General features: G+C 38.2%; 2 protein-coding genes across 3 annotated transcripts in view; both read left to right on the forward strand.

The window, feature by feature from the left end:
* Calx (sodium/calcium exchanger 3) overlaps window positions 1–22340 on the forward strand; it is a 1242927-nt gene that overhangs the window by 1130282 nt on the left and 90305 nt on the right. The gene's annotated exons all lie outside the window — the stretch shown is intronic.
* LOC138190984 (uncharacterized) overlaps window positions 1974–22340 on the forward strand; it is a 29537-nt gene continuing 9170 nt past the window's right edge. The window contains exons 1-3 of the mRNA XM_069136154.1: window positions 1974–3351; window positions 3784–3850; window positions 3972–6060. Of these exons, the coding sequence (XP_068992255.1) occupies window positions 1974–3351; window positions 3784–3850; window positions 3972–6060 (3534 nt within the window). The remainder of the gene's footprint in view (window positions 3352–3783; window positions 3851–3971; window positions 6061–22340) is intronic.

The following is a 22340-nucleotide window of genomic DNA, read 5'->3' on the forward strand; positions in this document are numbered from 1 at the left end:
TACCAGTTGTTCAAATTTACATATTCTCAACAAATATTCTCTCGTAGATTAATGATTTGCACACCCGCATCTCATTTATTAAACGGCATTGCTGTCTTACGGGCTTCTCATCGGAAGCAAAGGATTGAAAGGGGTAAACATAAACATCTACACACTACAGTCTCCTTACATCGTGCATGCAGAGAAGAAATTCTTACTCACAAAATATTATTGTGTCAAATAAAAAATCAATTCATTAAGATTTCAATACATTATTTTTAGTTAATAAGTACCTCGTCCTGCAGTACGTCGTACAATATTTACATTTATTCTTGAAAATTTGTGTGATTCCAACCTCTCTTAAAGAATTGGAAGCAAAGCAATTCTCATTGTGACACCAAAAAAACGGTTGTACAAATTTTTAAACGAAAAATACTATACATACTAAAAGTGAATGTAAATATTGTGAGACGTAATGCAGAACGAGGTGCTTATTGAATAATCATAATGTATTAAAATCTTGGTAAATTAATTTTTTATTTGCCACAAGAATATTTTTTATTTTATTATTTTTTTGTTAAATTCTTCATAAAGTCTTATATGCTAATGAATAATATTATTCAATTAAAAATATAGAGGAATCATTTATATTACAGAGGAAAACGATACGAGGCAAGATGATGAGGCGTGCAATGGAACTCGCGCGCCGATGTGACGTGCCGCGCTAGATCAATTAATTCTTTTCCTCCAGTGATAATAATTTCTCCATTAATTCAAAATACGTTATGGATAAAAAATTTGACGTAGAATACGATGGTTGTGCTAAGAACTCGCTACGAGGTTGGGGCAATTGTTAAAGATCGATTAAAACATATTAATTGTTTATAACAGTATAAATTTCGGAATAATCGTTAATGAAAGAATTGTTGTAATAAAGTTCATTTTATTAGCTTTGAGATGGAAAAAACGAACTTTCCAGCTCAAATAGAACCAGCGTTATGAATTTTTGACAGTGAGTCTTCCAAGCCAAAAAACACCAAATTATCAAATTTTCGATCCCCTCTATCTTACGAAATATGTGAAATGAAAAATCCTCGGATACGTATCCCTATTTTTTCGGTATAGAAGCCGTCAAAAAAAATTTCAGCTGAATCAAAAATGTGTCGGTCGCAAAGGTGTTCGGTTGTAAAAGAATGTCCCATATACATTAAAACGTATCGCGCAATATTAGTTTTACACAGCACGAAGTATTTTCAAAATGATTTCATAAAATATCACCATTCACCATTTGTAGATATTTGGAAATATGTTCGAAAAATACGATTGAAACAAAACGGGTACGAATCGTTGTGTTCGCGTTTTATGTAGCATCGCTACGACCTTGCATGACTATTCTTCGACGTGGGTATCGAAATCATTCTAAAATTGTACATCGCTTTTTACACACAACTCTACTGACAATAATGAAATAATTTTATGTTCGATGCTATTTTACTAGTGAAAAGGGTTTCAAAAAATGATTATATATAATATTGGAACACTTTATTCATCCTAATATATATAAAATTCACGTGTCACAGTGTTTGTCACCAAACTCCTCCGAAACGGCTGAACCGATTTCAATGAAATTTTGCATACACATTCGGTAGGTCTGAGAATAGGTTTATAACTTTTTTCATACTTCTTAGTGCTATTGTTTAATAAATATTCTTCATTTAATAATTTTTGGCATCGGTCGATAACTGCACAAGTGATAATTGCTCATCACCGGCTGATACCAGTTTAGCCCGCCAGGTGTCGCTGCTTAATTTAATAATTTTTGGCATCGGTCGATAATTAGCCCGCCAGGTGTCGCTGCTAGGAGACTCATACACATTCGGTAGGTAATTTGTAAATGGTAAATAAATAATAAACGAAAATACACAAATAATTAATTAATATACTGCTTTTCATCATTAACTAATTGGATTTCTTCGATTTAAGTGTTTAGTACAATGCCAGCAAGACGCAGAGGAGCTTCTATAGCCCGTCACACACCTAGATCTGCAAGCAGGCGAAATACAAGAGCCCTAAGAACAGAAGACCAAATCCAGCAAGATAACACTCATGTGCGTGAGAACATGGCGCGATTGCGTCAAGCTGAATCAGAAGATGTACGAGCTGAACGAAATGAACGAAGAAGATTAGAACAAAGGCAATCGCGTCGTCTTATAGTTGGCAGATGCAGAGCGAATGAACAACAGCGCCAACAGGTGCATCGATTATTTACATCTAATTCATTCCTGCGTCTAGCATTCGAGTATGAGCACGATATTCAATATTATGCTCATTCAAAAGTGGTAATTGGTGCTATGGACAAGGAATGTCCGCATTGTCATGCTCTTAAGTTTAAAACTGAGCCACCTGGAATGTGTTGTTCGTCAGGAAAGGTGCAATTACCTGCAATTGAGACACCACCTGAACCATTGAACGGTTTACTTATCGGCACGGATCCAGATTCTAATCTATTCCTAAAGTCAATTCGAACATTTAATTCATGTTTTCAAATGACATCGTTCGGAGCAACAGAAATAATTAGAAATAATGCTATCAATGGTCAGCAATTTAATTCAACATTCAAAATCAAAGGCCAAATTTATCATAAAGTGGGCTCATTGCTGCCAATGCCAAACGGATCACCTAAATTTTTACAAATTTACTTTATGGGCGGTGAGGATGCACGTGTAGATGCACGTTGTGGCTATAATAACCTCGATTCATTTTTTGCCAGACGCATCGTCAGTGACCTGGATTCCCTATTGAATGAGCACAATGAATTGTTGAAAATATTCAAATCACACATGCACAAATTACAAAGTGATAATCACGCTATTGTCATCAATCCGGATAAAACACCTGCTGGAGAGCATATTCGTAGATTTAATGCACCTGTTCTTGACGATGTCGCTGGAATCATGGTTGGCGATCGTACAGCTAAACGAGAAATAGTGATTCGTAGAAGAAATAATAATCTACAGTTCATTGCTGATACACACCGTTCATATGACGCTCTCCAATATCCGCTAATGTTCTGGAAGGGACAAGACGGGTATTGCATAAATATTAAACAACGAAATCCCGCAACAGGTGCCGAAACGAACAAGAATGTTAGTTCGAAGGACTATTATGCGTATCGGTTGATGATTAGACGTGATCAGGACAACGTTATTCTACGATGTCGTGAGCTTTGTCAACAATTCATGGTCGACATGTATGTGAAGATAGAGAGCGAACGATTACGATACTTGCGATTTAATCAAGAAAAGCTGCGTGCGGAAGAATACATTCACCTGCGAGACGCTATTGTCAACAACGCCGATGCCGCTCAAATCGGTAATTCTGTCGTTCTACCATCATCATACATCGGCAGCCCACGTCATATGCAAGAATACATACAGGATGCTCTGACTTACGTGCGCGAATATGGGCGGCCGTGTTTATTTATCACGTTCACATGTAATCCAAAATGGCCGGAGATTACATCTTTACTATTGCCTGGCCAAAATGCAGTACATCGTCATGACATTACAGCACGTGTGTTCAGACAAAAATTGAAGTCTTTGATAAATTTCATTACAAAACTACATGTATTCGGTCCCACACGTTGCTGGATGTATTCCGTTGAATGGCAAAAGCGGGGATTACCTCATGCCCACATTTTGGTTTGGTTAATCGATAAAATACGACCTGAAGAAATCGACAGTATAATTTCTGCGGAAATTCCAGATCCGTCTACTGATCAAATGCTGTTTGATATTGTTACAGCAAACATGATTCATGGCCCATGCGGCAATCTGAATCCGTACATCGCCTTGCATGGTAGATGGAAAATGTACCAAAAGTTATCCGAAAAATTTCACGAACGATACGATCACAAATGTTGACGGATACCCCATATATCGTCGAAGAAGTTCCGATAATGGCGGGCAATCATTTGTTAAAAATATAAACAGAGTAGAAATTGACATTGATAACCGTTGGGTGGTCCCATATTCGCCTCTGCTGAGCAAAACATTCAATGCTCATATTAATGTTGAGTTCTGCAGTTCAGTAAAGAGCATCAAATACATTTGCAAGTATGTCAATAAAGGCAGCGATATGGCTGTATTTCGAGTTGACAATATCAATGCGAATGCTCCTCCGGTGAATACTAACGATGAAATAACGCTTTACCAAATTGGTCGGTACGTCAGCTCCAATGAAGCCGGTTGGCGTATCTTTGGTTTCCCAATTCATGAACGGGATCCAGCAGTTATTCATTTGGCCGTCCATCTTGAAAACGGCCAGCGCGTATATTTCACGACCGAGACAGCGATCGATCGTGCTATAAATCCACCAAAAACAACACTCACTGAATTTTTTGAATTGTGCAATCGTGCGGATGTTTTTGGTGCGTTTGCACGGACATTGCTGTATTCAGAAATACCACGCTATTTCACATGGGCTCCAACAAAAAAATGGATGCCCCGCAAGCAAGGCACGCCGATTGATGGATACCCCGGTTTATTCAAATCAAACACCTTGGGGCAAGTATTTACAGTCAATCCAAGGCAGACTGAGTGCTTTTATCTTCGCCTGTTATTGGTTAATGTCATCGGGCCATTGTCATTTCAAGATATACGGAAAGTGGATGGACAACAGTATCCAACGTATAAAGATGCATGCCATGCACTCGGCTTGCTGGAAGACGACAACCAGTGGGAATGTATGCTTGCTGAAGCGGGATTGAACTGTGCAGCAAAACAAATTCGTCTACTATTCGCTATAGTGTTGACTACATGTTTCCCGACCCGAGCAGAGACATTATGGGACAATCACAAAGATTTAATGACTGATGATATATTGCATCAACATCGTACACGGTGCAACGATCTAACGATAGTTTTCAGTGACGCTATGTACAATGAAGCATTGATTGCTATTGAGGATCTTTGCATTACCATTGCCAACTTACCACTCAGTCATTTCGGTATGCATTCACCAAATCGAAATGCATCTGATTTAATGAACACTGAATTGAATCGTGAACTACAATACAATACTGCAGAAATGGCAGCGATTGTTGCTCGCAATGTCCCACTAATGAATGAAGAACAAAAAACAATTTACGACCGCATCATGCTCGCAGTTTCGGCAGGACAAGGTGGTTTCTTTTTTTTGGATGCACCAGGTGGAACTGGCAAAACATTCCTTATTTCGCTAATTCTCGCCGAAATACGATCAAATAATGGCATTGCATTGGCTGTTGCATCATCTGGCATTGCGGCAACTTTATTGGATGGAGGCAGAACAGCTCATTCAGTATTTAAACTGCCGCTAAATATTCAAAACAACCCAGACGCAGTGTGCAATATAAAAAAACAATCTTCCATGGCCACAGTGCTTAAACGTTGTAAAATTATCATCTGGGATGAATGCACTATGGCGCACAAACATTCGCTTGAGGCGTTGAACAGGTCATTGAAAGATATAAAAAACAACGACAAACTATTCGGCGGCACTCTGTTACTCCTTTCAGGGGATTTCAGACAAACACTTCCCGTTATTCCACGTTCAACATACGCTGATGAAATTAACGCGTGCTTAAAATCATCGCCACTGTGGCGTAATGTTGAAAAAGTACAACTGAAAGTAAATATGCGCGTTCAAATGCTTCAAGATCCATCCGCTGAAACATTTTCAAAACAACTGTTAGATATCGGCGATGGAAAAGTTGCTAGAGATGAAAGTGGATGCATAAAATTACAGGCTGATTTCTGCACAGTCATTGATTCGCAAGATGCTCTCATTGACCAGATATTTCCCGATGTACGCAGACAATACGCAAATCATGGGTGGCTGGCAGAGAGAGCAATTTTAGCAGCAAAAAATGTGGACGTCAACGAATTGAATCTTAAGATTCAACATTTGTTACCAGGAGAATTGGTGTCATACAAATCTATTGATACAGTTTGCGATGACACCGAAGCTGTAAATTTTCCAACAGAGTTTTTAAACTCATTGGATTTACCAGGCATGCCACCGCATAATTTACAACTAAAGGTTGGATCTCCGGTTATTTTACTTCGTAATTTGAACCCACCACGGTTGTGTAATGGCACGCGATTAGTCATTAAAAAATTAATGAAAAATGTTATCGAAGCCATCATTTTAAATGGCAAATTTCGAGGTGAAATTGTATTACTGCCGCGAATTCCTATTATACCCACAGATGTGCCAATACAATTTAAACGCCTTCAATTTCCAATTAGATTGGCATTTGCAATGACTATCAATAAGTCTCAAGGCCAAACGATGTCTGTCTGTGGTTTAGATTTGAGCACATCATGTTTTTCACACGGACAAATATACGTGGCGTGCTCTCGAGTGGGCAAACCATCCAGTTTATTTGTGTTGGCGAAAGATGGAATAACAAAAAATATTGTACACTCTGTTGCATTAAAGGATTGATATTGTTTTTTAGTAATATTGTCATAACTAGCGATATGTATATAATTTTAAAGAATCAATTTTAATAAATTAAACAAAATAGTGTTCGGTGTTTTGTTATTTTTATATTCCGTCACCGTTCACAACGCTCCCTACCTCTTTCACTTATATACCACATCCCTTACATACTTACAATAAGTTGGTTATTTTTTTCTAGAAAAATATTCTCTAGAAATAATTTATATGACAAAACAACGTTTGTCGGGTCAGCTAGTGTTACTATGGATATATGAAACAATTATTGACATCGACGTTGAGGATTATTTTTATACCCTCTGAAATATTAAATACATGGAAATAGTATCCGAGATTCGAGGTAACTATGAAGCTGCGAGTTGTGCGTAACAGTTCCTTCTCCCGGTTGATGGGAGTTTCTAACATCCTTTGCGAAGTAATGTAATTTGAACATAGTTCACCACTCCAGGAAGATATCCCTGCGGCATGTCGATCTGCATGTGACATTGCGACCGTCCAACGGTTACGATGGATTATCCTGTAAAATATAAGCGTACTTATTTGGTTGTTTCGCCTTTTCAACGCAGAATCCATAACATGATTAGTACTTGTCGATAAAAATATACTTCGGCACACAATTCGTGCCCTCCCCTCCCTATCATACAAGGACTCATACAAATACATCGGTCCGTTTCTGTTCTCTTACAACCATGTGTCGGCGCGATCTCACTGTACACAAAAATGTTGAAAGTGAATGGTCGAATCTGATGAAATGGAATAGTGGGATTAAAAATTTTGATCATCTTGAATGATCCGAAAAGTTGAGATAATTCTTTTGAAATTAAGATATTCATTTTTTACGAATCACTCTAAATTTCACCGTGTTCAATATTTTACTACCGATAGCAGATATCTAATGTAGGTCATTCGGAATGAATATGAATGGGAAATTCCTCGTCAAACCCGACGGATTATTTATAATCGGAAAGATTTTTTACAGAATGTATAAAATGGTAGAAGCCTCGCCAAAAAATGGTTCCATTAAACAATTAGTTTGTTAATAACAATTACAATGTTCAATGTTGAAACGTATAATTTTGAAAAACTGGTAAATTCGAAAAATTAACGACGGAGCCAGGAATCGAACCTGGTATCTAGCGATGCTTTACCGGAGACTTACTCCACTAGACCACCCAGCCGCCCTGACTCTGATGTCGTTAATTCCTCTCATCACCAGTAAGTTCAAATTTGTTTTCTTGTGCTGTGATAGTATGTGTGAATATATAAAGTGTTCTTCCTCTTCGAGCACAATGTGTATGTGTGAATATATAAAGTGTTCTTCCTCTTCGAGCACAATGTGAAGAGGAAAAACACTTTATATATTCACACATACTATCACAGCACAAGAAAACAAATTTGAACTTACTGGTGATGAGAGGAATTAACGACATCAGAGTCAGGGTGGCTAGGTGGTCTAGTGGAGTAAGGCTCCGGTAAAGCATCGCTAGATACCAGGTTCGATTCCTGGCTCCGTCGTTAATTTTTCGAATTCACCAGTTTTTCAAAATTATACGTTTCAACAATGAAAAATGCCTCGTGATTTATATTAATATTGATAATGCATATCCGCATTTCCTTATTAGACGGTCATTGACTGTCTCACGAGCTTCGCATCAGAAGCGTAAGATTCCAAAATGTAAACACACTTACAGACATTCTCACAAGTTGTGCTCGAAGAGGAAGAACACTTTATATATTACAATGTTCAATGTTTCCGGATAAACCAAAGTTTTTAAGGAAGCTCATCCTCTCTGCTCGCGAATGTGCTGTGAATCATTTTTCTACGTCAAATAGAACCGGAGATGAGATATTGATTCTTCAAGTTTACTGCGGCTCATTTTGCAACAAAACTGAATGACTCGTCGCTTCCGGAAAAAAAATTGTAGAAATAGGTTTTTACTTTTTATGCTCACATTTCACTTCGAAAAAGCTTTCATTGTTTTGGAATATACGCGGGCATTTTTTGTCAGGATGATATTTCTGACTCAAGAACCTAAATTAAAACCCAACTGACTTTTTATGGTTTATATGATGAAATAATAACAGTCGTGATATTTATTTTCCTTAAGATTTGAAATTTCTCGCATATTTGCATCGTATTCAGGGTATATGTCAACACGTGTAAATTTCTCCAATTATCGGAAAAGAAAATTACCGTACGATTACAATAATTGAACTCTCCGAGCATTCGAATCTAGGCTCCGATAAAATTGTGGTATTCGCAACGAAGCATTCAGCAATTCTTATGTTCTGCACACTCCTAACGAAAAATCAAAATGATTATATAATATATGAAGAGAACAGAGAAAAAAAAACTTGATCGAAGAAGAAATCCGAAAAAATTAAATTTCCGTTTCTTCGAATGAAAAAAGCCGTTTTCCCGAAAAATTTCTTAGGAACTTTCGACTCCAATTTTGACAAGGATTCGCCCTGTCAAGTATTTGCTTAGAATTATGAATCACCCTGCATAGCAAGTGCAGATTTGGCAGGATTTTTGTAAATGATATCTATAATTGCATAACAGAAATTTGCAGTATAAAACACTTACCATTTCAACGAACGATTCGTTCGTCGGCGCGTCAAATTTAACCTTTTTTCGGTTCAGCCGTGTGACGTAACTTATCGATTGTTGCACTCACAAGATTATTTTTGTCTGTAACAAATATATGTTGTAACGTGGCGTTTCAGAGCCGCCCGTCACAAGGGCACACAACCGCTATTATTTTTAGTTTACGCGTCCTCAGCAGGGTACTCCAACCGAACTCGATACAAAATAGGCAATAACTACTTTTAACTGATTCTTTTTTGTAAATTTTTTATTTCGCGCTTCGGCGCAAGCTAATAAGGTACTTGGACGACAACGATCCCGACCAACAAGGGACCACTAGCTACCGTTTGCAGCTCTCGACGACTTCGCCTACCGACGGTCTAATCAGACTATACTGGCTACCTTGGTGCACCTTTATATACACCTGAGGTAGCATCCACCCGAACCTTCCGTATCGCCTCGACTGCCGGTGAACAGGGAGATAAAAATCCTCCCGGCGGCCGAGCGCACCGTTTCTCGAAGAGGAACCAGCCGCCAGCTCTATCGGATGCCGTAAGGATGGCGTGAAGGGCAGACCGTAGCCTGCCATCCTCCGACTTACCGGCCTGGTGCCGGACCGACCCCAAACCACTACGTTCAGGTTGATAAAGCCATCGTTCCGAGGATCGACGCTGCCTTCCTATCGGCAGGGACTAATTGTGTGGGTCGTGGTCCACGGTTTGGCCAACCGTCTGACTGCACGACCTCAGGTACAGGCAGCTAGCTACTGTCTGTGCAGAAAGCCGGTGGAGGTGAACAATGAGGCGTCACTCTCCACCCGGTAACTTTGGCCGAGAGGCAGCCTGTGTATGCCTCTGTCAAAGAAGTCCCCGATGATAGGCAGCCTGGACCGTAAACCGAAGCAGCTACAAAATCGTACGTGGAAAACGTATGACCACGCAGTAACCAATATTCGCCACAGGGGGATGGCCTATTTGCGGTGGGGGTCAACCAACCAATCAAAGAAGAAGAATCACCTCATGACAACCGCGAGATCGGCGAGCCGAACTACGACCTCCTATTCTACGCTTGACCTGCTGAGCGACAGCTTGTTTTCCGCATCCTCCCGATTATTCTATCGATTTAAGCTACCGATCCTTCTTCCTCTCATCCTACCGTTCTTGTATCTACCGTTTTTCCATACCCTCTATCGTTGCACTATCGTTAACTTCTTCCTGTAAATTCAAGTCCTTTCCTCCCTTTCTACTTTCGTTCTATTATTCTAAGTTTGATTTAAATTAGAGTCAGTTTGTGTGCCTGAAGTCACTAGCCAAGGTAAGGCTTCTGCCTTTGAATTGTATCGTTACGAAGTTGCTCATAATTTCTGTTCTTTCTTATGGTATTTATCGACTTTGTGTGAATCATGGTCCACGGCTTAAAGTTGCAGTAAGCCGCCGTGTGGCTGCATGATTTCAGTCATTAATATTCCATTTATTGTTTCTTGGTTGCATCCTGTGATGCCAGTTTTGTGTGAATCATGGTCCACGGCCTAGAGTTGCAGTGAGCCGCCGTGTGACTGCATGATTTCAGTAATTTATTATTTTCGTATCTGAGCGACCTTGTAACTGCCGAATAATTATTTCTCTTGTATTTATGATTTTTCTGATTATTTGTGAATCTCTATTAGCCTCCTTCTGTACTTTCTATCGTATTTTGAGCCCTATTGGCTTAATATTTTATTCCATACTCTTTTTGTATTAGTAGTGTGCTTCATATTTTATTTCTGTTATTGCTTATTATATTTTTATTTATTTTTGTGCCTATTGTATCATATATCGAGTTCCTTGGAGTACAACCGAGCGTAGAATCAGCCCCTAGATATTACCGCACCTTTTCTTTATTGCTATTGGCAATTTTATATTATTTTTGCCTGTTATTTATTTCTCTGTATTTTGTTAAATTAATTTCTGCGAATTATTCTTTTGTACTGCGGTGTATTTAGTGCATTTCTTTATTTTGTAAACTCTCCGAAATTCTCACTTTCTCATAATTTTGTATTTTGTATTCTCTCAAAAGTCATGTTTAGGAATTCATTATTTAATTCCTCAAGTCCGTAATAATTATTAATTATCGAATCTACCGTTTATAAATAATTCTACCGAAGGCTATCTAGTCGATCGTTTGCCGACTTTGTAAATTGTTAACGAATGTCAATCTCTCGTACTGGTTATAATTTATGGTAAATTTGTCGTATCATGTACCGAACTATCGTTACGTTGTTTTCTACCGATCGCAGTAAAGTTCTCTCGTTTCTAATTGACAGAATAATAATTTTCGTAGCGTCATTTGCAACTTGGGTAAGATCACGTCGCACAGTGACGTGTAGTTTTAAGTCAATTCTTGCATTATATCGCATCTCCCGACCTACGTTCATTTTTCTCTGTTAACTACCGTCTCTCGTTTTAAAGCTACCGTTTACTGCTATTCTACCGAAATTTTTGTGAACAACGATTATTTATTTTATTAACTACCGCTGTCGATACCATTTTATTTGCCTGTCTCAACCATGTAAACTTCTCGACAATATATGATCGATTGACCTGTTCATTTTCCTTTTGACGTGAGTCTTTTATTCTTTTATTCCTTATTTTGTTATTTTCTTTAATTCTGGAATTACTGTTAGCTGCCTTGAATACCGCCACTCCACCGGGATGTGCGCGAACGTACCTGAGCCTAGCCAGCCATACAACGGGTTCTCTATTTATCTCTTTTGTACGGTTTTGTGTTATTTCTATTGATTTGTATCATTGTTTGAAAATCGACGCTAACGCGTCTGGCGCCCAACACAATTGATTTTGTTATAGTTTGATATTGTGGATAAGTAGAGAATCGCGCCAAAGTGTCAACGGTAAGTCCTCATCCGAGGGTAACAGAATTTAGCGTTACAATGTATACACACTAGCCGCGTGAAAATTTGCACCTGATTAGAACTTGTGACATGGCAAATTACCAAAACACTCGCGTTTGCTTCATTCACCGCGAAAAGTGGATGTGGACGGTACGCGAGGAAACGCAGAAGTGACGGCCGCGCGGATAGTGGGGACAGTGGCGTGTGAGGGATAGTACTAGGAATTCGAAGAAGTTGATCCCTGCGAGAGTTCCAAATTTCTGTGAAATCTTATAGGATAGTGCCGGACTTTGATATACAGCAGTAACACATACCCCGACTTTTCGTAGGTCGTATGCGATGCAGAAACTAACCCAAAACTCACTAGCGTATCCGTAGCGTATACCATCTACTAGAAGTCACGGTGTGTAGTTTTATAACGATTTTCACCTAATGAGTAACTTTCAGGTAATTCGTCTGATGTAAAAAAAACATTTGGTAGCATCATTCGGAACTAGGCGTAATTGACAAATAAAACGAAGCAAATAAAGTATGAAATCCTTATTTGTTGAGAATTAAAAACAGAAAAAATTGGCAAGCAAATCTTCATCAGAATTTTAACAAGGATCGGCCCTGTAAAATATTTGCCATAAATCTTGAACCTTTGTATGCAGTAATTGTATGTATGTACAATGACAAAGATTTTTTGCGGGATGGATTTCTAGTATTGTTAAACATATTCGGTTCAGAAACAATTTCGCGTATATATGAGGGTAATCTTTAAAACAGGCTTGGACGATTGTCAACTGGCCCCTCCCCCCAAATTGGCTACAAACAAATAAATAATGGTCCGTTCAAAAGCACAATTGTTGATCTCAACCCCAAACCCTCACGCCTATACATGCGTGTTTCCTGCAATTTCAGTATTTATTTTACTGCCGCATCTAATCTTTCGGTCAATAATCTGTAAGTATGACAATTTTGCGGACACTGATGCTACTATGAGATGAGGATATCCGGAGCGTATATGAGGCATTCTATGTCAATTATTCGCCATTCATATCTGCCTTTTCGACGAACGGGAATTAATGGATAGGTATTTTCGTTTTTGTTAATGATTTTCTATCAAATCGACGGAAAATGGCAGACTTAAGTGGTGCGTACTCGATGTAGAATGCCCCAAAACCCTTCAATAAAATGAAAAGGTATAATTTTCTTTTCGAAACTACGACTCAAAACAAGCAAAGAAACAGTATAATATTTTAATATCGGGTTTTGGAAAAGTCATGAGCATATAAAAAAAAATTGTGCGAAATTTTGATAAATTTATGATGTTTGGATGGGTCGAGACAAACATCTAAAATGTTTCAGACAGACTGCCTTTGGCAGGTACAAGAAAGTGTAAAATTTTCAATAGAATCAAAATTGGTCGGGGTCACGGGTTGGTCGGTTTTGCATGAAATGCCCCGTTCACATACAGTCGGGCTACGTGCCATTACGAATAGTTACCGCGATTGTGAACTGATGTTACCATTTCAAAACGATGCCTTATAATATGCACGAATTTCAAAATCTAGCGGTTATTCTGAGTGAGTTGTACTTTTTTTCGCCTATGCTCTCGTCGGCACTGCAGATTGTTGCTTTAGCAGAAACATAGGACGTGTGCGTATTACCATGTGGTGTTACCATCTGGTACCGCTTCGGTCGACTACAGTGCTTCTGGAGGTTCAACGTTGAACTAAATTACAGACTTGTTGTGCATCAGAACGGGCTCCTGTCACCTGAGAATCGCCCGCACAAATTGTGCCATATTTACGGAAAACTGACTGGTGCTATAGGTTTTCCCGGATTACGTGTGTGTTTTTGTACGTCGGTATCTCCCTGGCAAAAGTGAAAGAAATTCTGAGTTCGTACAAGCGGTGAATATTCAACAAGTCGCTAGCCCGATCGGCCATGTTTGACGGGACGTGATGTTATTGAGTTCATCATTATTTTTATCAGACTTTATCAGTGATCTGCGATAGTAGTGACTGAGATACAGACGTACAATTTTATTCAAGCTATGTTTTGAAAATTTTTCCAGTCAGATTCGTACCCCCGTTTTATCAGGATTTGTGCGGGCGATTTCCCCGCTTCTGACGTCACGAAATATATATAGGACATGCCAGGTCAGCGGGACCTTAATTAATGGTGGACTAAGGGCTATATTTTTATTGAATCATCGTGCGATGCTATTTTCATCTATTATTTTGGGTATGCTTTTATTTATCATTTTATTATTCACAATTCATGTTTTACATACTTTCACAACAACCATCATCCAAATAGATGCACCGCGGCTGTACAAGCAACGACAGTGATAGCGACTCATATGGTGCTTATAAAGTCGCTTAAAAACTCCGACGTGGACCCCTTCTGCCGCGGTAATGCAGAGTTCAGTACCAAGGTACTTTCGCATACCGCTAGATGGCGAAAAGTTTTGTACCGAGGTACCTCTGCACACCGTTAGGTGACACAGCGCGCATCTTCTAATCAGGTTCAATAGTAGAAACCTGCATAGACGATGCTGGGTGCATTATGACAATTCGTGAATCTTTCACAACAATGCTCATAAGCATCGCAATGTACACAATCAATTGTATAAATTCGTGGTCCGATTGCTTCGTAAATTGTTCACGTACATAAATGTGCGAATTTGACAAATGTCGAGTTGACGAAAAACCAAACTTTGATTTCATCAGTGAAGTATCAACTTTTTCGAAGAAGTAATGATATTGAAACCTCATATTGGTGAAAAATTATTCCACTCTCATTATCTCTAACAGGTGATAGAATTGATAAATTAATACAGAGATTGGAAAGTAGTATGGATTCTCCATAAAACTGACGAAGAACTCCTCTCGCTATGGGGCAGACCGGTGTTTGCCAGTGAAAAGTAACTTATTAAATTTCACTCACATACAGAAATTAAGATGTAGTATCGATTTCCCATACAACAGACGAGTGACTTTCGTCTTTCGCTCTTCAAAGGGGTGGTACAGAACAAACATTCTCCCTGATGATTCGTATAAGTCAATAAAATCAATTTTTCCAAAACGCACATCTGGTGCAAAAAGTTTTTACGAAGTACATTAAAAATTTGGTCGTTACCCTCAAAAATACCTTCTCTGATCAAAAATGCATATATTTAATCACCTCGCGCTAAAAAAAAAAATCCAAATCACATACTACCTACTGCCAAGTACATGTCTGTTAGTTCACAATAAAAGCATGATTGAAACTTGACCTCTAGATTCCACATCTCTCTGGAATCACACTGGGATCAGAACGACCCTTGAGCTTATCCAATTACAAATGATAATTAAGTATGAATAAAAAAAGTCAATATCACTTATGGAAAATCTAGACTAGAGTCATGGTTTTGAGTTGAGTTATTTTGTTCTTAAATTGCGTGCAGCCAAATTCCGTTGCACGGGGTCTAGTCGCCTTTCGAGTAGGTCGCATGTCGACGTGGGTGAACGCTCAGTTTAGCGGTACGACCTTTTAATTTTTGGTTTGGTACGGGTATGAATCGAGCTTCGGATGCGTCGCCATCAGCTTTCTTGTAGTAAAATTAGGAAATCAAGAATTGTTTGTAATTTCAGATATTGAGTAGTGTTACGATTACCGCCGTAGTTTTGCAGAGGACGATCGCGGTTAGCGTGTCAAGTAATCGCTTGTTTTCAGTTTTTTCCCTTTTGCTAATTAATTAGAGTACGACTGGCGCTAATAGGATTAAGTTATTTTGGAGAATTGGTTGTTCTTGATTTGGTTTTATTTTTTAATTGTTAGTTTCGGTATCGCGAAGAACGAATTTTGAATTACTTTTTTTTGTTTTTGTATCGCCGCTATTGTGAAATATGATATTCAATTTTATTTATGTTAAATAGCGTGTTTTTGTCAAGTGTCTCTCTCTCTCTCTTAAATTACCCGTTCCCTCTCCGCGTACTGAGGTACCGAGCATATTAGCCGAGGTTTAGCGAAGATAAATATTTTGAGGCGTATTGACCATGCCAGGCGCCCAACAGAATCTCGCGATATCTTTAGTAAGATCCGTGATAGCCGCCGAATTATTGTGTACGCGGTAAATTCTCGGTCATTTTCTGCGAGTGACCGAAGGACGGGAAAAATCCATGCCACAACAGATAACAAGATAACGTCAATAAGTTTCATTAAATGTTCCCTATTTTCGACAACTTCCTCTTGATGTTGTTGAATGATTTTTTGCTGAACGTCTCCTGATATAATCGATTTCTTGTAAGACACATACATTTCGGTACACTGAGCGTGGAAAGATGACATAGCGCGTTTTTTTAGAATCTCTGTAGTTTTTTTCCAATTTCCGAATCCGCGTCTGGCAAACGTTTCATTTTGTTCTCGTATATTACCTGACAAAAACTGCCTGCATACAAAGCAGTAAATTTTATCTAGGCAAAAACATCTGAAATGTAGAAAAATCCGCCAAGTTATCGAAACCAAATCACAATAAAAATTCAAGAACGACTTAGATGTTGCCAGTCTCTGTCGTGAAATCAGGAAAGAACCCCAAGCCCTACGATCTCAGCAAGTAGGTATACGTCGTGAAGTCGGACCTCGCTGTTTCGTGTGGTGATATCGAAACATCATTCCAAGCGCTACGTACTCGACGGGCACATTCGCTTTATATTTTTTAACGAGACGGTCATACTTGTTCGTGACGTGTGTGATTCTGTGTAATAATTCCGTCTCCAAGAGTATCTCTTACCATCTATCAATGAACTGATTTTTTTTTTAACAAAAGGAATTGTGCATCGGAATGACTGGCAATATCTAAGTTGTTCTTGAATTTTTATTGTGATTTGGTTTTGATACCTTGGCGGATGTTTTTACGTTTCAGATGTTTTTGCCTAGATTTCATCACTTTTTGTAAGTATGCGGGAATGATACTGCTGTACCGTAGTAAACAATGAAGTAATTGTTAGGGACTACACTCTTATACATATTCAGATATGTAGCATTCATAGTTGAGAACGTTCTGACTTACAACCATCATGAGAATGCAAATAGTATTACGGCTGATCCAATTTACGCACGGTTACATGAATAATAATAATATGGCAGTAGTCTTTCGAAGACTTGTGTGGTGCACCCGATCATATTATGCGTCTGTAGGCCGTGTCAAGATCTTCAATAGAAACACCCGCATTCGCATGAGGGATAAGGAAAATTGCAAGCAACCTTACGTAGACTGTCTTACGAGCTTCGCATCAGAAGCGTAAGATTCCAAAATGTAAACACACTTACAAACATTCTTACAAGTTGTGCTCGAAGAGGAAGAACACTTTCTATATTCACACTTACGTAGATGTAGCCGGACTGAGTCCAAGCCTCAATTCGCTGATCCAGCGCCGGAACGACATATTCCGTAACCACAAACATCTATCTCAATTTTCTAACAAGTAATAACGACATTGCGAGGATGCGACAGGATGGAGAAAAATTTATGTCTTAAACTGAAAGTGATTCAAAAGTTCCAGATGGTAGTTATTTTTCCAGGGCAGCATTTTACTGCTTGTTCAGTACCATATAGAACCATGTACAGGTGAGCAAAAGTAATGTTTTGAAAGTGATAAGAAATTGGTGAGAATACAGAGTTTACATTGTGGGTGATGGAATGCGTCGGAGGTGGAGCCCATTTTTGTTGATTATCAGCGTTACACGAATGAAAATGAAATTCATGCTGTTAAAGTTATATTAGTCGTCGAAATGTGTTGCGTGAAGCGCCGAACATTGAAGCGTGTAGCGCTGAGTTCCTTGAAAACGAGCAACGTGTTGAGGTCGAAACGCTAAACCTTTAGTATAATATAATACACCTGATACAACACCTTGATGTTACCGTTAGGGTATTGAAATATTCGCCCGCTTCTGCGTTCAAATTATTTCTCCAATCTTACACCAACAGGCTCCGCAGATTACATTCCTGTTTGATGGACATTTGAGATACGCTATTTTATAATATTCTATTTCATTAAATAATTGTAATTTATGAGTGGTGTACGTTAATTTCGACAAACAATAGTTTGCACGAAATACTGACTTTTATGCATCGTATCTTGTTTTAGGATTCACTTCTGAATCTCAGAGTTACTCAAATCCATTAAGGTGCTGTTATGATTGAATCGAAAATTTTATACAACTGGATACATGTCTATTGAGGTCCAGAAAAGCTTGCAAAGCGTGATGATCTGCTCATATAGTCAATTTGACACCGGCATATATCTGAAACAATTTTTGAGTTTAAAAAAATATGAGAGCATAGATTAATAACAATATAGTCACTTGATTGTACTTCGTAATGCAACTCTATTACTTCAAATAAAGCTGAGAGTAGCAGCTAAAGTTAGCATTCAAACGTGTTTAAACTTTTTTGAAATAAAATAATGCAGTTCAGTTTCATCGTCATGATGCTATAAAATAGTTGAGAGTTCTAGTTATTTCACCACATTTTGATTTTCATACTTCACTACCTTATTCGAATAAAAATTAGAATCTTAAATGCTAATTCATGCTGCCAGCTACAACTTTGTGTACTGCAACAGTCAAAGCAGATAAACATGCTTGAGAGATACGATTACGAAAGACAGCACAATCCGCACGGAAATTTACAAGTCCTCAGTAGAGCAATCATATGGTAACAGGTGGTTTATTAGTAATAGTATTGTGGTCAGCGCATACCGCTTGTTGCTGTAAAGCCAATGGTGCTGATGGATAGGTAGATGAAGTTAATAATTGGAAAGTCAATGAAAGACTGTTCGAGACAGTGAGTGATACATAGAGTGCTAATTTCCAAGCAGCTGTCCTTCTGTGTTAGGACGTAGTTATGCCACAGCGTAATGTTAGTGATTTTAACAGATCAATAGTCGGACAAGAATGGGCTGGGTGACTGCGAAACATAAAACAAAAAACAATCAGGATTTATTATGTATGTAGCTGAATCAAAGGAAACGATTTTAGTTCATTACATGAGGCTGAAGTTAGCGATGTTATTATAACGAAACATGATGGAAAAAAAGGATCATTGCCCAATTTTAGAATGACTTTTTAAGGAGTCTGCTTTCCAAAGTGGGAGTATGTTTTGTTTATCATGGTTTACTAAATATTGTGCATTCTCAAAGGTGCGAAGTGATGATTTTTCTCAAACATGCAACGTTACAGCAACGTTATTAACTTCATCCTCATCTCATTAATGTGTTTGTACATATCATATGAGATTAAGTGATTCCGTCAATATGAAAATGTACAGCGTACCGCTGATTTAAGTATTGACACATGTATAGTAATCTTCTTGGTGAATAGTTAGTGGTGCTGAACAACAGATAAATGAAGTAAATGCTTAGTAGTCTGATGACAATCGGTTTGTTCCAATAAGATGTGTAGAATGTTGAGTTTTGCACAGCTGTCGGTTATCTTCTCTTTGAAATATCGGCTTGCCGAAGTTTAAATTTACAAGTTCCAATGGTTTCGAACAGAATAGGAATGTTCCAAATGACTGTGAAATAAACGAAACAACAAACAAGCAAGGAAAAGGTTCCATTTTATCAATGATAAGTATTACACTGTGCGACACTGAATCAAAGTAATATATTGAACAAATACATACTAAACATACAAATTAATAAACAAATAAGTCATACATTTGGTGAAGATGAAGATGTTGAGGCTAAGCTATTCATATATTAAATGTTATGTGTATAAATATAATCTAATGAGAATTAACGAAGTATCATACCGTTTGGTTTGAATGAAGCATCGTGAGTATTTTTCCAATACTTTGGTTAGCATTGTTCTATCTGATGATTCATGACGAGCGAACAACCTTCTTCTTGGCATTTGCTTAATAACCATGTATGCTTGTCACAAATGTTGCTGATCATATTGTGTTTGTTATTCAGACTGTTTGTCGAATTTGTATCCGATTGCAGAATATCTCAGCTTTTCTTTGGTTCGATTCTGTGTTTACACCTACTTCGGATGATCCATTTTGTAAAATCACAAGAGCCCGTAATGCAGATGCTACTAATAATTGAGCTTTAGAGGGTTGGACTAGCTCTCTTACGAGTCAGTGGATAAATCAGAATCTCTACTGGACGTGTTGACTTTTTATACACACAAATCATGCCTCTAAAAATATCGAATTTCAAGGGAAAAATTCTGGCCCTCCAATTTTAAGCCTCGTCTGGCAAAATGCCGATAGCCTGGTACTCGGGTAGGTACTTCAATATACCTGAGACCCATCAAAATCCATTATTAACATGTTACGGCTTCCCCTCGTAAAAGTTAATAATAATAACAATCTGCCTGAAACCACAGAGGTCATTCTATTTCACTCTTATGACACTCGATCACTGCTTCACTCACTCACTTATTTTATAAGACCATCGGCATGACCGATTTTCTCGAAATTTGCAAATTAATTTCAAGATTGGATAACATGTGAATAACTAAATAATAATAATTTATCATGAATATTTTACGATCGACAACGTAACAGCGTCATGACGCGGCCATTTTGTTTAAACGGTTTGCAGCGCGGGCAGCGCCATCGGGCTGTTGCATTATTAATTAATAACTGCTTTATCCAGCAGCCATTTTGATTTATCAACACACTTTGCCACTTTATACTGTTATACTGGCCGAATACAGATTGAGATTTATACCAAAATCAATAGGGAGCGAGATTTCGATGCGAAGAATCTGTGCTTAAAACTTAAAGTCGATTCATACACGCGTTCGAGCGGAATCGTGTCCACAAGGTGCTCTGGCTTGGAGAAGGAGAAGAAAAATAATTTTTATTTTCATCATCTTTGAGAGCTAATACTGCGGAAACCACTTGACAGATTTCAATCAAACTTTCTCACTCAGGTTATATCGGCCAGAACTATCAGCTATGTAAGTCACATTTAAAAATATTCACGCGTTCGTGAGATATAACGAAATGCTTATACACGGGAAGATGGGGAAGTAGTTAGGCCGGATAAATACATTCTCCGCTAGCTTTCGCCTTCGTAACTTGGCGGCGATTCGCGGCCGCGAATCTAGATCATATTTTATGCTATACTCGATCCAGTTATAATCTCCGTAATTTTTGACAGAAAATGAGCAAAACTTGTCACGAAATTTTGCTGGCGAAAAATTTAAGCGAGGTTGAGATGGTCCTGTCGAAAGTGTGTCAAGATCTTTCCGATTTTTTAGTCTATAGGATCACTACCAATTTTTGCAACCGAGATAACGTTATATACGGTCGACGGTGTTGTTGGCAAGGAAAATTTTATTGGTGAATCATGTTGTTCTTTAGTAGCCTTTGCTTCGATAATTTCATTTGAGCAAGACACAGTGCTCGAAATTGCTTTGAGTTTGGCATTAAGTTTTCTCCCACTGCTTATCTTATTGTCTTTATTTGTGTCTTTAGAAGTTTTAAAAAACGTCCTGATGTCCTCGACCTTCTTCATGTTTTGCCTTAAAGTTAGAGACACCAATGTCAATTTAAAAAAATTGTGAAATTGATAGGTAAGATACGTTCATTGCCATCTTTCGAATTCCAAGAATTCCATCGAAAAAATAAAAAATGCATCACAAAAATAGTCTGCTATGTTATAAATATTACATTATATCCCACTTTTGATTATGTGCAAATACATGTCGAAATTTTCTTTCCCAAACTCGTAGCTCATTCATATTCTAATAAGTACTTTGAATAAAAAATAATTTGTACAATATTTTAATCCTAACATTCGTGAATAAGCTTATTGAAGTTTAAAAAACACGTAGTATTGCATATAATTCAAAATGGGTTAGGTGACCGGTATATGTTATACCTATACGATATATCGACTAATCGTAAAATAAAAATTAATTTTATCAACGCACCTGCAGTAAATACTCCGGGGCTCAATAGGATTACATTGTTATATCACAATACACAATACGGGACTAATCAAGTAGCCAAAAATGTGTAAACAAACGAATCGTTTCAAGTTAAAACTGGATTGCCGCTTGCCACTGCGCTTGAAACCTCCCCACCAGTCATCGCGTTCACCTTACGGTTATCGGAGTCTGACATAGGCTCTTGTTGCGCCACTCAATAGGAGGTGCTCTTGTTCCATCACTCAAATCCTTATTCGCAGCGAACCTGGGAATAACGCATACCTATATATCGCGTATACATATTGTATTATACATATTGTAGCCAGCACATATATATCTTGTGACGTGGATTTTTCCCGTACCTTGATTACTCGGAGGAAATGACCGAGAACTTACCGCGTGCACAATAATTCGGCGTCCCGCGATGTAAACTGGATCTAAAAGAATATCGCGAATTTCTGT

This window comes from Neodiprion pinetum, chromosome 5 (assembly GCF_021155775.2).
Source record: "Neodiprion pinetum isolate iyNeoPine1 chromosome 5, iyNeoPine1.2, whole genome shotgun sequence".
In the NCBI taxonomy this organism is placed as follows: domain Eukaryota; kingdom Metazoa; phylum Arthropoda; class Insecta; order Hymenoptera; family Diprionidae; genus Neodiprion; species Neodiprion pinetum.